This window comes from Semicossyphus pulcher, unplaced genomic scaffold (genome assembly GCF_022749685.1).
Source record: "Semicossyphus pulcher isolate SPU_LCO1_2020_fin unplaced genomic scaffold, fSemPul1.0.p SCAF_4, whole genome shotgun sequence".
Taxonomy (NCBI): domain Eukaryota; kingdom Metazoa; phylum Chordata; class Actinopteri; order Labriformes; family Labridae; genus Semicossyphus; species Semicossyphus pulcher.
Genome location: NW_027211715.1, coordinates 28,457,371 through 28,481,830, shown reverse-complemented (window position 1 = coordinate 28,481,830; position 24,460 = coordinate 28,457,371). Strand labels below are relative to the sequence as shown.

The 24,460-nt window shown below is 41.4% G+C and overlaps 1 protein-coding gene across 1 annotated transcript in view; it reads right to left on the bottom strand.

Moving 5' to 3' along the window:
* Nucleotides 1–364: 364 nt before the first annotated feature.
* The window catches only part of LOC138607842 (glypican-5-like), a 67,553-nt gene continuing 43,457 nt past the window's right edge, over nucleotides 365–24,460 (bottom strand). The window contains exons 10-11 of the mRNA XM_069680499.1: nucleotides 1,557–1,663; nucleotides 365–460 (exon numbers count right to left, since the gene is read on the bottom strand). Of these exons, the coding sequence (XP_069536600.1) occupies nucleotides 365–460; nucleotides 1,557–1,663 (203 nt within the window). The remainder of the gene's footprint in view (nucleotides 461–1,556; nucleotides 1,664–24,460) is intronic.

The following is a 24,460-nucleotide window of genomic DNA, read 5'->3' as shown; positions in this document are numbered from 1 at the left end:
TATTAATCTCTATTTACACATCAAGCCATTGTTATCTATAGAAATTCTTCATATAAATATATATAATATATATATTTGTATTTACATCTCTCTTCAAAAAAGTCAGTAGTGCTGTGCAATCTATCTATCAGAGTTAAATACAAATAAACAAACACATAGAGGTCAGTACAGGTAACGTAAAAATTCAAACTGTGCACCTGCAGCTGTGATAAATCGACAGTGTGTCCCACCAGCCGGCCAATCAGAGAGGTTGACCGACGCTTACAGAAACTCCAAAATACTCAACTTCACCACCAACATGTGTGGTCGTCTCTCAGTCTGTTTGTCTCTCTGTCGGTCTCAGGGACCGGCTCTGCCGGCGTCATCAGCGGTGTTGCCATTGTGACAATACAAGGAGCAGCAGGGTCACCAGGGTCAAAGGTTGGACGGAGAAGGTGTGTGCTGAGCCTCGGACAGCCACCTGATGGAGGATACACAATAAGGTAGAAAATAACATGAGCATGGACAGGGCAGTACAATCAAACAAACAAAAGAAATAGACATATTCATGACAATAAAACAAAATAACATTCGCAACCATTTTCCTTTCATGTCACACTCAGGTTGGGAAGCTCAAATGCTTTAATTGATAAAGTCTTTATTTTATGTTCCAGGTTACAAATCTTTCTAAACATCTGACAAACACTAATAATTTCACAGATTTTTTATTGAAAGTCGACTGAAAAGACAGCGGCTAGTGAAAATCCAGAGGAACATGGGGCCATAATTCAAGGTAAAACAGAATATTTGGTACCCCATTAGCTTCTGTTAGCAACAAACTATGTTAGCATTCAGCTACTTCCAAGCTAAAAATACCATCTGATAGCCTTACATGATACAATAGGAAAGGCATATACTCCTAGCTAGCTGTAATGTTAGCAAAGTAAAAGTAGAGCTAGTTTGAATTATATGCTAACGTTAGCTGCTGTGACTCAGCTTTCTGGTTAATTAATTATGTTGTTTTTCCTTGAAATATTGTGAAATATGCTAACATTAGCTGTTTAGCTTAGCTATTGGATACTCAAATATGTTGTTTTACCTTGAAAAAATGATTGTATAGTTGGTACTATAAGAAAGGCTTACATTCTTGGCACATGGTAGTGTTAGCACGTAAGTAAGTGGTTGAATGCTAACATTAGCTGAGTCCTAATGGTTCCTAGTAGGTTTTCAAACACACTGCTCTAAAACAGTAGGTGCTTGTGGCATCAGCTTTATACTCTTGCTGTGTAGGTACTGTTTTTGAGAAGAAGAACCAAGTAGATGTTTTTGGGGAGAAAATGGGATGGGAAAGGTGCATCACCTTCCATACTCACCAATATCATACATCACATTCATGTCAGTATCAGGCATTTCAGATAGGCTACTGGTAATTTTTATAGGCACTATGAACACAGCAGTAGGGCTACATAACAGCATTTGAGCTTCCCACACTTAGCGTTACATTAGAGGAAAATGGTCACTGTGTGAATTAGGTGAATAGTAGAAGTAGATAATTAATGTGAATGTGTAGGACGTACCTGTGGAGGTGAGTTGCGATTAGGAGGGACGGGGCGACGAGGAGGGGGAGGAGCTTTGTCCTTTGTTGCTGGACTATGACCGCTGGATGCATCGCCTGTCTCACCACCTGAGGAAGACAAAAACAAATGATGATTCATAGGAATATAAATATATAGTTCTGCACCTTAACACCAGCCACTCTTTTCCTGTTATTTTGGACAGATTTCAAACTATATTTGACATGAACTGACATAGAAGGTGGAGACACTGACTATTTTACAGACACAAAATATTTTGCCCTTATTCTAAAAAAAATACAACATTCCTGTCAAGCTGTTTGCAAGGCAGATGAAAATGACAAGTATTTCCGTTTACATGCAGCCATGCATACTCTGAAATTATGTACATCATGAAAAGGTTAGTATTGCAATATTGCCCAAAACCTCTTAGTCAAAACTTTTCTTTTTAAAAGTTTGCATGTTTCTCCGTCTGATCAGTAATTGGCTCTTTTGAAGTCTTGTGAAATGTTGGTTAGTTGGTTTGTTAACAATGCCCAGAGTTGGTGTGCCGGTTTGGCTCAGTGGGTAGAGCAGGCACTCCATATACAGAGGCTACAGTCTGTGGCGCAGCGGCCTCAGGCTCGACTCCCGTCCTCGGCCCATTTGCCCCCACTCTCTTCTCCCTGTATTTCCTGTCTCTCCTGTTGTCCTATAAATAAAAGGTGAAAATGGCCCAAAAAGAACCTTAAAAAAACCCCCAAAAAAATAGTTGCAGACGTTGTTTACACCCCAGTTGAGACTTGTTGTTGAATGTGCTGTTTCCAAGTCTAAAGAAAGCTCTGAAACCCAAACTTAAGTTGTCATTTCCAAAATGTTGAACTGGAAAACGCTGTATTGGGAATAAGGCTTAATTCAGAAGAGCCAAACAGAATATAGAAATGAAATGAATATTGTCAAATTATTGTAAAACTGGAACGATCAGTTTTAAGCTTTATTTCTTCTTCTTCTTCCGCGATACTGTCGGTTTGATCAAGTTTGCACTCATACTGCTACAGTACAGCAGCTGGACTTTCCAACCTGTCGTCTGTTATTTTTAGCCATCAATTTACACGATCCTGCTTCCTTGCTTGCGAGGTGTAACACACTCTAAATCACAACATGTGGCTCGCGTTGCAATTAGCTTACCATAACTGGTAATCTATTTAATATGCTTAAGATTTAGGCTAAGTGCACTATCCACTTTGATGCTGTAACACTGTAAATGTCTCCGTTGTGGGACGAATAAAGCATTATCTAATCTTATCTAAAAGCATGATAAAGTACATATTCCAATAGAATAATCTAAAAGTTTTGCCGGCCTAATTTGAATGTTTTTTAATGTGATTACACCTTTATTTTAGTGTTAGGTTTCTGAGTGCTCTACAGTAAGTAAGATCCATTACCCAAACAACATTATGTATTTAATTACATGGTATTTATCTCTAACAGGGGAAATCCTGTGCTTCATTAATCTAGTTTTACAAGCAATGAACCCACGTCTGAGCGACTCTAAGTGTTTGAGTCGATCAATCAAATGAACCTAAACAAGCTCAGGCCTCGGCGATCATCTAGAGGAATGCAGTTTAAAAATATCTCCGTAAATAAACAGGAACATAAATTAAATTAAAAGTCTGCGATGAGATTTGTGGAAGTCACTTCTGGCTCATGATTTCACAAAATCTTGCATTAGTTATGGCTGTGTTGTTGTTGTTTAGACGTTAATGATTTATGGATTTCACCCCACCCACCCACAGCTTAGCAAAAATATGAATACTGTTACCTTAGACGCACCGCACACACACACACACACACACACACACACACACACACACACACACACACAGAAAAAACAGAGATGTGTGACATGTTGCTTAATTTAATTGGCATACGGCAGGACTTCACCAGATGCTTTAATAATTTCATATGCATGTGTCTTTGTCTGTGTTTGTGTGTTTGTGTGTCTGTGTGTCTGTGTGTGTGTGTGTGTGTGTGTGTGTGTGTGTGTTGGCAGCCCTCCAGAGCCCTCATGGGAGGAACTCAGGTAAATGAGGGGATTAGGACAGCGGGGAGACAGACTGTGCCGCCGGCTAAACGCGCACACACTCCTAAACAACACACACACATATCTAGCTGGAGACATTCTCATGCTCACCTGCACTGTCACACAACATGCTTTATCCTGGCACACACGCACACACACCCACACACACACACCTGCTCGGGCAGAAATCTGATTCTGTCTGGTACAATACACATTGTCCTGCAGCACAATAGACAAAGAGCCTCTTTCTTTCTTTCACTGAGGAATGAGGCGAGTTTTTAATGTTCACACACTCACACAAATATTATATCTCATCGTAATACAGACATAACGGCAGCAAGAAAACACCCACATAAAGACGCACAAAAACACACTGTTAGCGTGCACGCACACAACGTTAGAAGTTCAAAACACAGACGCTCTCATGCATGAAGAAATAAAGAATCTGTTTGAAAGATGCCTGATTTTGTTTTTGTTTTTGTCTGCGTGGATGATTCACATGATTTACTCACAGCTGAATGTTTATAATTAGGAATCTGTGCTTTATTTGGTGCTAGCTTGACAAATAGCTGCACGGAGCAACGAGGGAAACTGGGCCCGTTGCTGTGCAAACGTGTGTGTGTGTTTGTGCATGTGTGGTCTGTTTTGTGTCCATCTGCTTCCAACAGAATTATTAACCTTGTGTCACATCTGGTGCGAACTTGTTTGCAGTGCAGGGCTGCGTCGTACTATTATTGCTTTTCAACCCGAACAAGTGTAGAGAGACTTCTTTTTAGGGATGCACGATATTGGATTTTTTGCCGTTATCCGATATGCCGATATTTTCCAACCCTTTTTGCCGATTTTGATACTGATATATTAAGCACATGTTTTTCCACCTAATTGCAGAGAACAGCAAGTCTCCCCTGTAGTCGAATTGATATCATGCCGCGGTATTGACGTCCCGCCCTTTCCTCTAACCGAAACACACATTTAGCTTACCAAAAAAACGGCACAGATCCAGCATGTCGGCGTGTTTAACAGCAGAACAGCTTCTTGTGTTGTTCTGAAGCAGACGTTCACAGGTATGGAAACTTCAATGACAGAAGTGATTGTTTTAGTTACGTCTCCTCTCGCTGTTCCTCCTCTACTCTGTTTATCCGGAACTGATTGGCTGCAGGAGCCGGATTCGTCAACAGAGCTGTCCATCATCCTTTTTAAAGCATCAAATAACTAATTAAAAATAAACTTGTCTGAAAAATGAACCATTGGATTTAAATCAGCCTGATAAGAACTATAATGACAGAAACCATTTTGATGAATGTATTTTGATTTGATAGTTTGACTCATGTCCGTCTGTTAACATGGAGGAGGCGGGCTTTATGACCTATACTGCAGCCAGTCAGCAGGGGGCGATAGAGAGCGTTTGGCTTCACTTTTAGGGAGCTGTCATGTCGTCCATCTTTTTATACAGTCTACAATCAATAAACCTCACACTTTGCAGGTTTATTTGTTTTGCTTATTTGTCGCCTGGACTCTGTTGGGTAATATGAATCTATCCATATAAGCCACGCCCATTTGCCTGATTTGCTGCCAATTTGAATTTGTCCAAACCAGTTCAGACATATTAAGTTCAGACATCCAAGGTCAAAGCCAAAGGGAGTTTTTGGCTCATGATTATTGATTTACATGCTTTCTTTTTCCCCGACAAGGAATTCATTGTTTAGTCAGGAAGTAAAAAAGTGCGGTCTAAACCTGCTTGATTTGTAACGTTTGTTATAATGTGGCGCTATATAATTAAATTTGATTAATTGATGGATTAACAAACAAAAATGTCCCAATTTTGAAGTATTTTATGTACAATATGCGTCATTAGTGCACTCAACGTCTAAATTAGTTTCTCTCTAAATTAGTTTCTCTGTGTGTGTGTGAGTTTGTGTGTGTTTGTGCGTGAGTACGTTGGCAAAATGCAGCCTCCTCCTCCCACATGTCCTTCGGGCATGTTTGTCTCTTAGCAACAACCCAGAACATGTCACATATGGCAGATTGGCAAGATATACGTGAACACACATGCGCACACACACACACACACACACACACACACACACACACACACACACACACACACACACACACACACACACACACACACACACACACGGCCAGAGATGAGTGATGAACAATGTCAGTGGTCATACTCATGGGGTATTTTAACCTTTACTTCAATGAGTAATGTGTGTGTGTGTGTGTGTGTGTGTGTGTGTGTGTGTGTGTGTGTGTGTGTGTGTGTGTGTGTGTGTGTGTGTGTGTGTGTGTGTGTGTGTGTGTGTGTGTGTGTGTGTGTGTGTGTGTGTGTGTGTGTGTGTGTGTGTGTGTGTGTGTGTGTTAATGAGAATGCAGTAGTGACATTTGAAGGCTCCCATCAGTGATCTGCAGAGGTAGATTGCAGTGTCCAGTGTCTTGTATTGACACTCAGCACGTGAACAGCTCACACCTCCATTCATGCTCGGTCTGTGTCCCCGGAGGACGAACCGACAGCTCACAACGGAGGACGAAATCCAAGCAGATAAATGTGTCCTCGTCCCCGCTGACTTGTAATTTAGACACTATTCCAAAATAATAAGATAAAAATGGAATTAGATTCGAGGGAAGTCTTCGCCCCGGGGTGACAGTAAGGGTCCCAAGCAGGTGGAGCAGGGACATAAATCACAGCTGTGGTGACCCAGAGGACACAGCCTGGCTGCCAAGAGCTTAGTGCATCTCTCTCTCACGCACACACACAGATTCTTTTAAGGGTTTGTTGAGAATGTTTGTAATCTAAAAACAGACAGACGTGATTTATGGCTGCGAAAGGAACTTTGTAATCTATTTAATGACATAATTATTCACTGAAACTAATTTTGTTTTATGACGGCATGTGGGAAGAAAATCTGGATGAAGTTCATAAATATGATTTTTATTGGACTAATAAACAATAACCAAATCCAGACATAATAATTCAGATGACGAACACATTTAGCCGGACTTTCACCTCATTATTTAGCTTGTTACAAAAAAAAATCAGTCAAGAACGCTCCCCAATTAGCCTGACATAGAAAGACTAATTTGTTAATGTGCACAAGTCTGGAATTTTCAACAGGAAGAGACAGAAATGCCTCTGGACCCGACAGCTAATCAGACCAACAAAACATTCAACACAGTGGTAGTTTGCTAGGTAGCTTGCTCCAGCATCGAACCGCTGTAGCTTCTAAATCAACATAATATAAAGAACATAACTATGATCTGATTAAGGAGCTAATTTGTACTGCTTGTATGACTTTTAACTTCCATCCAGTTTATTTAATTCTTAACAAGTTGGATGCTTACAAATATGCCTCAACGGCTCTTAAACCCGCCCCTTATTGGATAAATGATTGTGATTGGTCCGTCCTAAATCTGGTCAGATGGAACAGACATCCCTCTCCCAGGCAACATTTTCCAGCTCCTCCCGGGGGCGTTCCCAAGCCAGGTGGGATATATAATCCCTCCAGCGAGCTCTGGGTCTACCCCAGGGTCTCCTCCCAGTTGGACGTGCCTGGAAAAGCTCCACAGGGAGGCGCACAGGAGGCATCCTAATCAGATACCCGAACCACCTCAACTGGCTCTTTTCAATGCGAAGGAGTAGCGGCTCTACTCTGAGCTCCCTCCGGATGTGTGAACTCCTTACCCGATCTCTAAGACTGAGCCCAGCCACTCATTCTGGCTGCTTGTATCTGCAATCTCATTCTTTCGGTCACTACCCAAAGCTCATGACCACAGGTGAGGGTTGGAAGGTAGATTGACTGGTAAATTGAGAGCTTCACCACGACAATCCGGTACAATGGCCGCTATACTGCTGACCCTGCACTAACCCGTCTGACAATCTCACGATCCATTTTACCCTCACTCATGAACAAGACCCCGAGATACTTGAACTCCTTGGCTTGGGGCAATACCTCTCGTCACACCTGAAGGGAGCAATCCACCGCTTTCCAGTAGAGATCCACGGCCCTTAGACTCGGAGGACTCTCATCCCAACTGCTTCGCACTCGGCTGCAAACCGCCCCAGTGACTAATGGAGGTCACAGCTTGATGAAGCCAACAGAACCACATCGTCTGCAAAAAGTCTGAGATAAAAATACGTTATTGGCTATTTCCATTGTCTTGCTTTTCATGATGTTTTTGTTTAAGAGTCAATTGTTCTCCTTTTATCCTTTATGATGTTCAGATTTTAGCATCGCTGATAGCTAACAAAACATCCCAAACAATCCATTCCAGAGAAGCCAAACCTCAGCATGACTGCGTTTAATTCTCCAGCCTGCCATCTGTAACAAAACCCAACTGACAACACAGCATCTTCCTAATAACAGCAGACAATATGTGTGTGTGTGTGTGTGTCTATAAACACAGTGTGTGTCACACAAACACGTTAGCTATGCTTTGATCAGGCGCGTGCGTGTTTTTGGCTGAGCTGAATCAATGCATTTTAATGTGGTGAACAAGGAAGAGGAGCGTTTGTGCTGCCTCGTCTTGCCTCAGAAGGTAACCTCGGATAGTTCAAATAGTGTGTGTGTGTGTGTGTGTGTGTGTGTGTGTGTGTGTGTGTGTGTGTGTGTGTGTTTAGGTTTGACTTAAAGTGTATAAAGGAAGATGGAGGGATGAAAGGATGACAGGGAGGCATGATCTGATGAGCAGAAGTTTAAAAGTGAACTGACAGCAAAAGTAAATACGTGTGTGTGTGCTTGTGTGTGTGTGTGTGTGTGTCTTAATGATGGTGTCTGATATCAGATGCCTGTGGTGTTTTGTACAGAACTGACAATTTAGGCCCCAATTATGCCCGATCTTTTTGCCCTTCAATTTGTACGTTTACAACAGACATTCATTCATTCCCTCTCTCATTCACACACACACACACACACACACACACACACACATGTACACACACACACACAAATACACACAAACGATGCGAGATGACCTTGAACAGTGTCTGGATAGCTGGTGTGTGTGTAGGCGTGTAAATGTATCCCTAGCATTTCCAGCTGAATCAGTAATGAGCATTTCATTACTTCAGCCTCAGTTCCCCTGGGAGGAAACACACATACACGCACACACACACACACACACACACACACACACACACACACACACACACAGAAACAGGAAGAGAGCATGGTAAACGGTAGCTGTGGATTACAGCCTTTGCAAGTACCTATCAGAATCGAATTATAGAATGATTGTGAAATAGAAAACAGCTGAGAAAGAGAAAGTAAGAAAGTGTGACTTTGTTCTGTCACATCAGTCGATAAATAATGGTGATAAATCTCAACACCAATTACTATTATTATTGTCTGAATACACAATGTATGGAAAACTCAAATCCTGCAAACAAACTTCACTGCTGTCTTGTTCATGGACTTTAAGAACGAGTTTTATAAAATGCTTAAAGGCATAGCTTGATGGTCATCATGTCAGATTAATCGGTCACAGTGGCATAAAGTCGTGCCGTGTCTTGGTCGGGAGACCGGCGACACTACAAGTATGACGCCGTCCAATCATTGTTCACGACCCTGCGCAAGTGCATAGGTCATCAGGCAGGTGGGACAAGAAATTGTCAATCATACATTTACGCGTCAACGTCAGGGAACACGTCGTAGGAGATGTCAAACTAGGATTGAAAATACCAAAAATTCTGACATGCTAAGACATCTGGTCGGGGTGTCGTGGAGCATCCCAGACGCAGCATCGCTGTTCTTCAGTTATGTTACACTCCATAATCGGGCCCGCTGGAAATTTGTCGGCCACGACGAAATCGTGTAAAAATCGTCCTGAATTTGTGTAGTCTGTTCCTGGCATGACTTGTTTTTAGGGGACAATTTAAAGGTGTTTTTAAAGATGTATATATAAACTAGCATCAAGTGTTGGGCTGTAATTACTCCCAGACTACATGTCAAAGGGTGTTTTGATTAGTTAGCCTCACAGAATCAAACCAGAAAAGTAATTCCTTGAGGAAAGAACAAGAGTTTAATAATTCCATTAGAATAAAACAGAGAATAAAGTTTAAACTGGCAGGGTATGTTATAAGCAGCAAGTCTGGTCTGTTGCGCATTATCTTATTAGCTCTGTACATATTTTTTAGGATGCACTTGTTCAGTTACTTGTTTTTATGTGCCCTTTATTGTAATGTTGCACTATCAACTTTGCTGCTGTAACACTGTAAGTTTCCCTGTTGTGGGACAAATAAAGGATTATCTTATCTTATCCAGTGTTTCTCCTACATACATTTTGCAGCGGCGGTCGCAGCCAATTAGCAAAAGTGGGACCAGTTTACTCCTCCCACAGTGTTCTAACGGCAAAAGAGGGACGCATTGGACGCTCTCTGTTCGCACACAATCATATTGTGTATCTCCGTATGTCCCTATTGTAAATTCATTGATAGTCGCTGTTTATGAAGCTTAAAAAAGGTGCAGATGTCATTCAGTAACGATCGATCGTTTTGATGGCTACATCATTAATAACGTCCCTCGTGCACACGCGGCTCACGTGAACTGAATTGCGAGAGAAAATATTGAACTTTTGAAACTTAACCAGACTGCTGATGAAGACAGTCAACACAGCAGACAGAGAGATAGACAGAAAGAGGGGGGCGGGGCCAGCAGCTGTGCAGAGAGCAGAGGTGCAGGTGTGTTGGGGGGACTGAAGCAAAGTGATCGGATTAAACTAGAATTAAAACTTAATAAGGTGAAGAAGAGAGTGCAATTAAAGTGTGGAAGTGAAAGTCTACATGTGATGTATCAATGCTATATGCGATTAATTGCGATCAGTTAATTACAAAACCTGTAATTAATGAGATTAATTTAAAAACACCCACTGGGGCGGCTTTACGCCAGCGTTGCTCGGTTCAATGTAAAATGGGAAAGGCTGTATAACGGCAGAGCTTCGTTACGGTGCTGTGGTGGAACCGCAGTGTAAAACGGGCTCCTGTATCACCAAATTTAGAAGGAGTCATCCTCTGGGGATCCTGATGCTGGCCAAAAATTTCACGCCAATCCATCTGACCGTAGTTGAGATATTTTGGACTGGAACAACCAACCTTACCATATAGAGCCAGGCTGCTAGCATTGTTAGCATAAGAGGAGCTTGCCTGGGGCACAGAATCTGCTAGATCTGGCCCTGTGTTTTTTTAAGAATCCTTTTATGTCAATCATTTCTTACTTTAAAGTGACAGAAAAGCAGGCAGGTAGTGATGCATAATTTATTACAGGGTTGCTCACATGAAAGCTGGCAGTAGACTTTAGATGTTGTAAATGTGATTCACCGTACACAGGATGTTTTAAATGTTACTGAAAGGTCTGTTTTCTCACTTTATAATCAAGTTAATCAGCTGGAGACAACAGACAATCTCCTCTGCATAGCCCTCATCTTCTTCACTGGTCCCCAGTTAACTGTGTGAACATAGTCTAAAAAGTAATCTCCGCTTTAATGGCCAGCGCCTGTTTTCAAATGGCTATAATAACAGTTAGAGGTTTGACTCGCAATGAAGCGTCTTCCCAAGGTCACACTCAGCGAGGTTAAGCATCGCCTGCAGTGGAATCATAAAACCTTTGGAGGAAACCAGAGAGAGAGAAAACAAGCTGATGACTGCAGCGAGGGACCGACTGTGATTGGAGGTGGATGAAAGGATGAGCGCAGCCGGGTGATTGGTCGAATGTTTGACATGGACACAGGCTGGCGGGGGTTGTTGTGTGCGGTGTGTGAATGCTCATTTGAATACATGAGGAATGAAGCTGGAGGTGCAGCGAGAGAGAGAGAGAGAGGCAGACAAAGCAAGGGCAACAGGCTGCTTTTAAAAGGTCAAGAGTGGGAGCAACAGAGAGGAGGGCTGATAAACAGATGATGTCCAATCAGATGTGCAGGAACAAACTCACTCAGGTGTAGAAACGGGCAGAAAGACTGGCAGGCAGAAACAGACAGGTTGATAGACGGGAAGACAGGTAGAGAACAGGACATGACAGCAGATGCAGGAGATGCTTTATAGAGGTTGTGTTTGTTGACAGCTTGCAGGGACTGAATCGTGTTCGTCTAAATTTGTGCCTTTAGTTCATTTGTTTCGCACAAATTTAGACGAACACAACATGCATGAGGAAAATATAAGGCGTGGGCATGTTATAAATCTGAAAACAGCTTGTATGAAAACCACAACTAAAAGACATATTTAAATAATTTCAAACATACAAATTCACCAAAACAACCGAAACATCTCCGTAAAAAAGACTCTGAAAATATGCAGAATTTTAATCAAAGCTGCTGTGAGGAGTTTCATTTTGTGTTGACTTTGGCGCCCCCTGTGGACAAAGCCGTACCTCTTATTTCTTTACTGAAATCTTGCTGTATAAGGGCCTGTAGCCACTTATTTTTTTGCTCTGGCAGCGTCCACAGCTTCAATTTCAGAGCGCTCACCAGTGCTGACTGTTGCTAGGTTACAAAAGTTGTCTGGCGGCACTTCCTTAGGTAACGTGAACGTTTAACGCTTATTATTTCTTTTATTCAACGAATAAAGGAACACGTAAAAATAGTAGAAAGGGATCGTGTCCTGGCGTTAGCAACGAGCTGACCTGGAAATTGTACCGTCGAAATATGAAAGGTTTCTCCTCTGCCATTGTTGTTGACAAAGATGATATCTAAAGTCCTGTGCCTTCTTGATTTTGATTGGTCGGTGAGGGAGAAGTGACATTAATGAGCGTGGTGGTGTTCAAAAAGTTCAACTATTTTCAACTGAGAGTGATGTGAGCACAGCGACAAAAAAACAGCTGACGGTGAGGGCGTTTTAGGACGCTGAGCGCTGAAAACACTGAACTGCATTGGTGTTTATACAGACAACAGGCACCGCCTGCAAAAGCGCCGTCAGTGGAAAAATCCATCTTGCTTCTTTTTGGCTTACTGCCGTGGTCAGCCCCACACATGAGTCTGTATGTGACTGGGTAAGTGGCTGAGTGAGTGACGGTACTTTCACAGCCGTACAGAGAGAGAGTTGCGACATTGCAATGGCGGATCATGGAGCATATTGGACCTCCACTGACGCGACTCTCTGCCTATACGGCTCTGGATACTTTGTTTGGGGAGTAGGCGGGGCTGCTCCTCAGCTGCTCGTCCGCTGCTGTGCACCTGCTTTCACACACGTTGTCATCAGCCTCATAAGGACAGTCCTTGTAACACATTGCCCACAAAGGCGCACATTGCCCTGATGCGGTCAGCCACATACTAGGTTTTGACCTAGTCTCGTTAACACTCAAACATGTCACTCGCTATGAATCACGTGAGTCACGTGGAAAATGTGAACAAAAGCTGTTTGGGCAGTGTGCTGTAAATCGGCTGACGGTTGCAGGCATTAATTATTACTATATAAATCAAATAAAGACATCAGTATTAATTTTAGTCTTCATCATAATCAGCTAAAAACTTGGAAAGAAGCAGCAGGATATTTCTATTATCTTCTAATGTCTCATTTTGTTCATATGATGAGGACATAAAGGCATTGATTAAATTAGCATTTAAATTCCACTAGATATCCTCCCAATAATTGATTCAGATCTGGCAGAGGGATCTCAGAAACAAAGGAAGATAAAGATTTTTACTGTCTCTGGTTGGGTCATTATGTAACTGTGAATTATTAACATAAATATCAAACACAAACAGGTAAAACTGTTATTATTTACCACTTTAAATGTTACAGTATTCAGTATTTTAATGTGAAGTTAATTTCCTTTGTCTCTCTCGGTCTTTGCTGAACAGAGGGTCTTTAGTCGCTCTGAGTGAGAGAGACACAGAGAGCAAAGTGAATGTGTAATTCTTTAATGAGCCGTATCTCCGACCCCGAGGATCTATCATTTTAACTCTGCTGCTTATTAACCGCTGCCACATGCTGAACACACACACACACACACACACACACACACGCATGCAGCATGGGCACTCTGACTTCCCTTTCTCTCTGCACCGACTGTTACCCCCCATCATCCTCTTCCATATCTGCTCCCTTCCTCCCCCCTTGATTAGCCTGTGTTTGTTATGCATGTATGTATATGTATGTATGTATATCAGTTCTAGTCAGTACACCCTGAGGTATAGGCGCTGGGTAACCTAAACAAAATGAAACAAGAACTGAGGGCGGACAAAAGGAGAAATAAAAGGCGGAAAATATTTGCTATAAACGCATTTAGGAGAAAACATAATTGCTTCCTAAATGAGCTTTAGAGGAAGTCTGTAACCATTTAGCAGGATTTGGGGTTAGCATGTTAGCTTCAGGTTTAACTGTTGGTCTTTGATGTTGGTTTTGTAAGAGGGGAGGTCAAGAGTGATCAGAGACCAGCAATAATGCCCTTGTGTTGTCCTTGAGAATTTTTTAACATAAGTGATATTCATAGTGCTGTTGTATACCAATATCAATCTACAACAGAGACTGATTTAAGCTTGTACTTCTTAACCTAATAATATACGAAAGAAAGCCTACTCACTTTCTGCGTATGATTTAATAGTTCATTTTTCATTAGCTCCGAAGTCTGTTGCACACCACTTGAGCTGTAGCTGAAATAACAAGGCTAAAACTGTCATACACACTACAAGAATACCTCTGAGCAACATATTAAGTTATTGGAACACACAGATATAATAAAGTCAGATCTACTCATGCACTAATTATGTCTCAATGATGTATTTTTGATTTACACATTCACACAGTTGGCAGCTGCAGCTCTGTTACGTTTCCCCTGGATCACGTGTTTAACTTCTTCCTTTATGTCTAATATTATATTTCGCTCATGCTGATGGTAGACGTCTCCTAGTTGGTAATTGGTCCTATGCTGGGAACACCAGCCCGTCTTTTGTTAATAGGCATTGATTGACTGGGAAATCCTGAGTTGATTCACCTAACCAGCATCCTTTTATGGATGAGACTTAGAGCGATCCTGGTTGTTAAAGGGCCAGTTCGCCGATTTTTAACCTCAGTCCTATCATGCTATTATGGGGAGCTGATGCCATTATGGTATGAAAAAAATGCAATTTCGCTGTGTGCCTTTGGAGGACGCTATCTGCTTCTCCAATGGGCCCTGGAAAACCTCCGCCAGACTACTTAAAACATGTCACCTGGCGGAGGCCAGGGAGCTCGCTAAACTACACTTCCTCAATTTAGGACGCCCTCCTCCGATGTCATGTCTCGTTCAGAATCGTCAGGTTTGAAATGTAGACTGCAGACGGTTTATTGTAATCATATTTCTGATTCTGTACCGCTCTGAGCCATCACCTGCAGTGAAAACAGTCGTATTTCACTCCAGCGTCTCTCGCTGGGCCGTTCCGTTCAGAGGGAGGGGCGCAATGCACACTGGGTGTTGTAGGAATGTAGAATGGGCGAAACCACGAGCTGTTTGTACAACTTTCTCCACAGCTGTGGCACCAATTTCAAATATTATTGCATCTATCGATTACAGAGAACACCAGCGTTGACAGACAGTGGCTTTTTTCCTGAGGTGAATTGCTCCTTTAAGCTTTTAAGACTTTGCATCCTGTGTGCTGAGTTTGAGCTTCAGGCTCCAAACATTTTAAGGATACAGCTGGCAGTACTGTGTTCTATACTTTTGTTAACAAATCCTTCGAGACAGCCAAAACCAACGATGTGGAACTCTGTCTCTCATTAGTTTCTGACTTCAGTTACCTGTCAGCTCCAAGTCGCCTCATCACTGAGGATGTACATGTTTAATAACGCCAATGGAGGTCAAAGGCTCTGAGGAATCAGCTTTACCTGTTTTCTGCTGCTCAGACACAAACACTTGTTAGTCGTTTTAGGTCATTTTGGTCTTTTAATGCAATTAATAGCTGGGAGCAGATATTATAGGGAAGAAACATTGCTACAATCAGTATATATAATCAGTATGGACACTTAACACTGTAAATAGCTGACATTGGGTGTATAAAAGTGTTGCTTTGTGGATGTAAATGTGATAGAATACGTTTCAATCTGGCCTTGCTGCTGTATCAGTAGCACACCGACTGCATGTTTTACACTCTAATGTTCTCCAGTGCATGCATGTACAAAGACAGCAGCTTCATTTTATAGCCGGGATCAATCCTCTCCGAAGGCTCGCTCTGGGAACTTTTATTGTCACGGGTGCAGATTAGGAGCCCTGCCAGACTTTTTTATTGTTCTATCTGGCTCCCTTTAGACAAGACGCTTACGAATGCAGATCAAACTGTCCTCGGGCAGAGAGGAGGGGGGGAACACGGTGAAGCGCTGGAAAACTCTGGCCTTTCCCTTTAAGATGAAATGCCTTCGAAAGGCTTTGTGAATGTGGCCCGAGGGAAGAGGGGGGAGAGGGCAGAGATGACGGAGGGAAGATGCACGGAAGCAGGACAATAAACGGAGAACGGTTCAGCAATATCCTGTTGTGTTTCTATTACTCGGAGCAGGATTACGATAAGAACCAAAATACTGGAGCTGCTGATTAAACTGTAATGTAACACAAAGGCGGTAACGAGATTACACAGAGAACAATCTAAAGTGCATCATGTGTAAAGGGATCCGCCACACCTCCTCTCTCTCCATCTCTGTCGCTCTCCTCCTCCCACTTCCTCTTCCTCTTTCCTCATTGTCATCAAATAAGGACCCATGGGAGGACGGACCACCTGGTAACCATGGTTACAGGGATTGAGTACCCCTCGTGAGTACACATTCTTGCACACACACAAAAAACGCATCATGTACTTTGTTAGGGATAGAAAGATTCCTGAATATATCAGTAAATAAAATATACATTGGCTTCTTTTTTTTATTTCTAACAACATGACTCGAAAGATATTCAGTCACAGCTGCTTTAAACTTGCTTGTATATGAAACTAAAGGAGGAATTTTACTGGAAAGGATGGGTACTTTCCAGATTATACTGACATTAGTGGTTGTAATGTGACTCATGGACACCTGGAGGTTAATAGTATCATCCACCTCTGCACCCACCGCCAAATCCCAGCATAAAAAACAGCAATTATGTTGCCACACAGAGTTTCATTTGTTCCACAGAAGAGAAAAGAGAAGCTGTGATTACATTTACATTATTGACACTACAGGACCTGGATGTGTCTGTGGGGGCGACGGTGCGATGGGAGAGGCTGCAGTTTAAAGAAGGGGTTGAGCCGGTTTGAGGAAAGAAAATCAATCACTTTAATCTCGGTGAATTCAGCGGGAGGGGAGGATGAGGAATGAGGAGAGGAAGAGAGAAGAAGGGGAAAAGTAATAAGACTGTAACAGACTGTGTCTAAAGGGATCTGTGACATGCGTTTGTGTGATTATTATCCCATCAGGTTAAAAAAGATACCAATGCTAATATAATAGTAAAAAAAAGATGATACATTTAAGTATGAAAGGCGTGTGAGATACGAGCTGACATTAACGCAGGCCGCTGAGTTTTTATGATAGTATTTTTATATTTCTTTATACCTGGTGTTTCAAAATTGTATTATTACAGACTCGAGGTCACACAAAATAAGTTATACTGAAGCACAATAAAATGTAATGGTTTAAAATATAAAATATATTACATAAATTAATATTTTTATTTTACTTTTTTCATGGCAAGACCTGAAATTGTGCGTTGATGTCGATAATCACATACAGAACAATGGATCGTGGATATAATAATACATTTTACTGCACTCCACAATTTCATGGTCAGTAGGTGATAATAAGAAAGTAAATTCTTATTCTAAATGACCCCTATATTACCAAGATATATTAAAATAACCCCAACATAATTTAATAATGATATTCAGCTACCTCCCAATAAGGAAGTATCACAAAGCTGAGTCTGGGCATTAATAGCATATTGATCAATGTAGATATTAAGTCAAATGTATTCTGTTAATGGCGGGCCAATGTCAAAGATTTTCATTTAAATAAATGTCTGTTAAGTCTCTATCTATCACTGAATGAGGTAACACAATGGTGATTGAGCCTATGGTCCACTGATGAAGTATTGCAGTATTAAAGACTGGGTGTTTTCCATCAGCCAGCAGTGGTTGGTCTGCCAGAGAGGGTAGGCCGAGCTAAGCGGCTGCTTTTCCGCTCTCTGCAAGTGTTGCGAGTAAACAGTAATCTACTATGGCTGAACAAACAAAGAAAAGATGGATGACTACAGATATAACTTCAACAATAAGTGAAAATCCAAAGAAAAAGAAACAAATTTGACGCTCAGATGAAGCAAACAGTCTGAAAAGGAAAGCGACCGTCAACAAGGAAATCAAGAGTTACAACCGGAGCCAACCGTGGACATCACACAGTCACACAATTACCGTTCATCACCATAGGTGCCGCCAAAGACAACGAAACTGAGATCTTCGAGATTACAACTTTAAATCTAATATAACTTTGTAACTTCTCACATTTTTAAGGCTGTTATAAATATTTTAAAGTAACATGATTAAAACTGTTTTTTTCTGTGTGGAGTTTGCATGTTCTCCCCGTACATGCGTGGGTTGCCTCAGGGTACTCCGGCTTCCTCCCACAGTCCAAAGATATGTTCGTCAGGTTTATTGGTGACTCTAAATTTGCCCGTAAATGTGAGTGTGAGCGTGAATGGTTGTCTGTCTCTGTGTGTCAGCCCTGTGATGGAGTGGCAACCTGTCCAGGATGTGGACAGGTTGCTGGGATAGGCTCCAGCCCGACCCTGAACAGAATACAGGGTATAGATAATGGATGGATGTACCTAATCCTTACTACAACATGATTTCAAAATAACTACAATGTAAAACAAAAGAACCCTACAGTATTATTCTGCTTAGACTTCACTGTCTCTTCATAATATGGAACAAACAGCACTAATTTAAACCTCCTGCTTTTGAACTGCTCTTATGTTGAAGAGCCTGCCAAGTAATTCTCCCGCTCTGGACTGACATCAAGTTTTAAATGGACTTAAATGAAATAATAATGCTCTGTGTGTGCTGTCTCAGCATGACTAAAATAACTTCTCACGGTTAAATGGCCCACATAAATAAAACACGGGCTCGGCGACAAGATGTTGAAGTTTAAGGGTTTCATTTCAGCTCCTGCGCGGCTATCTATCGTCTGCCACCTCCACCTCTCATCCTCCTCTTCTCCTCGACCCTCTTTGGTATTCAACGAATGTCAAGAGAATTAATTACAAGACGGGAAGAATATTTCCTTCATCTGATTCCTCCCTGTTCATATCTGCAGCCGCGGGACAGACAGGAAGAGGACTGAAGCTCCAACATGTGTGTGCGTTAAATAAAACGACGAGTCGATATTGAGGAAGACATTACGAGTCAAGAAGCGGCGCACACGACTGGATCCATTTCAACCAGTCAGACTGAGGACTGGGACATCCATAAAACATACTGGATTACATGCTAAGACGCTGCAGCAACAGATGCTCATTCTGCACACACACACACACGTTAATCTCACACACAAAGCACACAAACACGATGCCCTAAACATGCTCTCGCCTCCCTGTGAGATAATAAGCTGCACATTTAAAACGATGCAGTTTGAGAGAAGTGGTTTGTAGGCAGAATTTTAAACAGAGAGTCAGAGAGCGTGGACAGGCTGATTTACTGTTAGATCCATCTAAAGAACCATCACAGCCGCTTGCATTTATTCATCTCATGGCGTTTTAAGTCAGAACTAGTGATTGAATGCACAGCGCAGGCATAAAAAGTCCAAATAATTAAAGAAAATAGATGATTCTGTGTGATTTGTGAGCTCTGATTGATGCTGCGCTGAGCTTCAGAGCGTGTGAGGCTTGTTTATATGCAGACACAGACTGAAAATCCCCTTTATTGTGATTCTTTCTGCAGGAATTCATTGTGGCTTCCGAGACACGATCCCCACCTCGGTAAATCATAACCTGCAATTTTCTCTGTAAATAGCCAATGCACCAGTTTCAGGCCCAGCGGGGGGCGTGAGTTTCCACAGGTCTGACACATCAAGGTTAAAGGAAAGGTGTGACAACAAATAGCTCAGTCTGAGAGCAGCTCAATGAGGGGGCGAGGCGGTGTAAGAAAACAAACATTCAAGGTGGCATGAATATTCAGAAGCTTGTCAGGATCAGTGTTTGCATGTTTTAAAGGAAAATCTTGAACATTACCATTTAAATATTTTTTTAACTGGATGATAAAACACAATAGTGACTGAGCTTAGGGCCAAATGATGAAACGTCCTGCATTTGATGAACACTCCTGCGGCAAGCGATGCACAGTTTGTAAGGCGTCTTCCATCACACAGTTGTTGTTGTTGTTAGTTCGACAGGGAGGATATTGTTTTTCCAGTCTCTGCTAGCATTAAAGTAATAACCTCTGAGATTTTCATTTAGATAAATGTCTGTTAAGTCACTATCTATCGCTGAATGAGGTAACACAATGCATTTGCAGTCTGGTGCAACATTCGTGGAAAAAGCGGCGCCCAGTTAGTGACGCGTTTTCCATCAGCCAGCAGTGGTTGGTCTGCCAGAGAGGGTAGGCGGAGCTAAGCGGCTGCTTTTCCGCTCTCTGCAAGTGTTGCGAGTAAACAGTGATCTACTATGGCTGAACAAACAAAGAAAAGATCCATGACTACAGATACAACTTCAACAACAAGTGAAAATTCACTCAGATGAAGGCAGTCTTTACAGGAAAGCGAATGTCAACGAGGAAAATCAAGAGTTACAACACTGGGAAGTGTGCTCCTGCTATTACCGTTTATCGCCATAGATGCCGCCAAAGAGAACGAAACTGAGCTCTTCGAGATCTTCTCTTTAAGAGTAAACTTTTAATATGGCTGAGATGCACAAAAAAGTGTGTTTAAACATTTAATACTTGCTTAAAAGATATGCAATTTAAAGGCCCTGGAAACTCGGCTTAAAATAGCAAAATGCATATATGATATCAGAGCTGAGTGTGTCATAAAGCATCCACAAAAATCTGAGTGAAAATAAATGTTCAGAACCACTAGAAAATCTTCTTGAAAAACAGCTCATTCGGCTGTTGAGATAATTTCTCAGGACTGTGTAGGCGTGGCAGATTCATGTTGATTGACACCTGCCTGGGTCCGCCTGTACGCGTTCTCATGGCAACTATCAACACAACAACGGCGCATGGGAAAGCAGCGTTTCCTGTAGGACTTTCAGCGGCAGGGTAGAGGGTTTGTTGTACCACCCAGGTATGTGCGCATGTGCACATCATATCAAAACTATTGTTGTCAGGTGATTAAAAAAATGAATCTAATTAATTACAGGCTTTGTGATCAATTGATTTAAATTAATCTCATATATCAATGATTTCTTTGAGAAGCACATCACATGTAGACTTACCCTCTTTCTAGATGGTTATTTCTTACTTCCACAGTTTAATTGTACTCTCTTCTTCACCTTATTAAGGTTTAATTCACAAATAACCCCCTCTCCCCCTTTCTTAATCGGCCAACTGTTCATCATATAACTTAACTTCAATATCAGCTTTGATAGTACATACCAACAACAGGAGCTCCAAATGTCTCAAATGTGTCACATGGGTTTTTTGCACCATCTAACAAGGGGTTTGTGGGTAATGACTAGAATCAGTACTCACCACACTAAAGGAAATGTAAGGATATTATAGTCCGTGTTGGGCCTTTAATCTCCCCACTTGCTCCAAAGAGGCCTGCAAGCTCTCTTAAATGTATGTTATGTTTTGTAGCTTGGTGGATGTAAGAGCTTCAGCTGTAATGACACTTGAGTTTTGCACAGGCCTGAATACTGGAATCCACCCCGCAATGACTTGTTTAAAACCTAAACCGGCTGAAACCCAAACTGAAACTAACCCAAACCCAAAAGGTCTATTTTTGCTAGAATGTTTATTCAACCAGAAAAAACTCATTGTCAGCAAGATCCCTTCGCAAGACTTGACCAGAGAACAGGAAATATAAAACAAACAAAAAGATTAAATTAGAAATAGCCAGACATGAAGCCGACCTGAACCCAGAGCTTTATTTAATCTAGAGTTTAGTAGCAGAACTTTAGTAACCAAAGGTCGACTAAGTTAATATTGAGAGCCTGATTATCCTGCATACAAACAATCTACATACATTTGACAAAAGTAACTTATCGTAACTTAACAGTTGTATCCAGATTTAAGGTAATAACTACTCAAATAACCCATAAAGTCCTTAAACTATTATAAATCTGATCCTGTCGTTTTGTTTTGTAGAAGCTGCCCCATGTCCTGTTTCCAGCCCGCAGGCCGAGGGTTGGGAACCACTGACCTACAGTTCAGTATCATAAAGGACTTACAGGCTACATTTGCACTTTACGTCATTGTAGGGTGAAACACTCATGGCTCCAGTAATGACGAGGACAGTGCAGAGATAATTATTGTGACAATGACCTCTGACCCTATTACATCCTGCCCTCAGGGGGAGAGAGCCCACCACCCGATGACATCACGTGGGTGACATGGGTAACAAGGTGACGATGCAGGAGACTGAGCCCTGGTTATGCACATTATGATAATCAATCCTGTGAACGCCTCGAACAATGAAACTCCTCTTGTCTTCTATTCCAGCATAATCTCCATTCTGCACAATGCAAACAGAAAACACCATAAACACACAGTCAGGATGTTAACGGTTTGACCTGAAAATAATTGGCCCGGGTCGTCACAAACACGACCACAGAAACTCCAGTCACAAACCCCAGGGGTGTCATGGAAAGTTTCATCAGCATGAAGGTGGCCGGGGTCTCCTCGTGTGTTCACAGTTAATCAACATATGTGTTTTTCCAGCTAAAGATAGACGAGGACAGTGAGGCAGCTCACACACTGTGGAAAGCTTTAGAGGACTGTTTGTCCTTCAGGCCAGTGGTGGAGATGACCTTGATGTTCGACAAAATACTGGACTAGTTTAATAGAAGGTCACGACAGTAAAATAATCTGTATAAACTATCTGATAGAACTAGATTCAACCTACTTTATGAAAAAGCTCGTCACTAGTCACACATGAACACTCATGTTCCAGTGTTGTTGGTCAATTTACACGACAGATGTCTGTTGTGTGTTTCTTTCTGAGCTCTTCTCACAAGTTTCTTTTCAAAGATTTCTTTTTTTGCCATTTTGCCTATATTAGGACAGCTGAAGAGAGACAGGAAACATGAGGAGAAGAGAGTGGTGGATGACATGCAGCAAAAGGCTGAGGGCGGGAGTCGAACCTGTGGCCGCTGTGTCAAGGACTGTAGCCTCTGTACACGGGCCGCCTGCTCTACCAGCTGAGCCAAAACAGCGCCCCCTTTTTATTGAATTACTAATGGAATGGTATCTGTTAAAAATAATAGCTGTGTTCACTGACTCTTCCGTTAAGGACATTGATATCATGAAATAATTAGCTTTTTAATACCAGCACAGAAGTCTGTGTTTATTTACTTTTTAAAAGTTGAATTTATATTATTTAATAGGGTCGATGTAGTTTCACATAGTTTCAGTACAGAGCACGATACCGATGTGTTGTACAGAGAGTTAATAGCTTTCGCTAATTTTCAGCTCTTGTACCGAGTTACGCCTTTACATATACAGTGTGATAAAAAATAAAGTATTCATTCAGTCTCATTCTGTGCCACAACTGCCATACCCCCCACCTGTCCAGGTTCCTCAACACAAACTGAACCTCTCATACAAACATCCAGCCACACACACACACTGAGCCTGAGCCACCCTAATTTCTACCCCTGGACTGTAATGATATCAACTTACACTGTCGTAACTTTTCTATACCATTGGTTTTTGTTTGTTTGTTTTGTTTATTTGTTTGTTTTTTCTGTTCAATGTCACTATCTTGTTTGTCATATTAGTCCACAAAAAAAAAAAAAAAGTATTCAGTATCATAAAAACACATAAAACTACAAATATGAAAATACCCATAAAACAACATAAAACTACAAATATGAAAATACCTATAAAAACACACAAAAGTTAAGTTGCATGTTAATATTTTTAAAGGCTACATAAAATATATTATAAATTTCTATATGAAGCTTTGAGTTCATTCATGCAGGACACAGAAGTCATTAGCCCCGGCTGTAATCAGCTGACAGCCTGCTGATTGAATCATCACGTCTAATCAGTAACACACCAATCACAGCTGCTTCTCACACTGAGCCATCCTTTCTAGTCTGAAGCCTGTCTTGATTCTTCCTTGTGTTGCACTGACTCTTAAATGTACGTCACTTTGGACAAAAGCGTTTGCTAAATCAAACTGTAACATCGCAAGCCTTCTGCCCACTCTGTATACCCGGGGGGGGGTTGCTCTGTGTTCCCTGGAAAGCCTTAGCATGCTGCTCGGCGAACCCACGGAGCAACTTTAGAGCGGAGCCATCAGCACCGAGCATAACTGTGTTTCCATTTTGCAACAAATGGTTGAATCTATGATGAGAGTGTTCCTGCCTGAATTATATTTAGTCATGATGCATCTATTTCTTATTGTTTGTAGAGTTAATAAATACATATAATAAATAGATATAAAGAACATATATGCATTACAAAAATCAATTTTATTTGAATGAATAAAACATTAAACAAGTGATGAAAAAAAGTTGCTTCAAAATGGAAAATTGAAAGAAAATTTTAGACGATTTCAACACTTTATCTGTCAGCATATGACCTCAGTATTTTAACTCCATCCACGTCCACACAATAGTTTTCTTAATGCAAATCAGAAAATACCTGCACAAGATTGACAGGCAACTAAATTGGATTGACAAAGTCAGATTCATACTATTTCTTTTGAGTGTTAAGTATTTCATTTTGAGTGTTACATCCATTACTTCTCAGTGACTTTACATTTAAT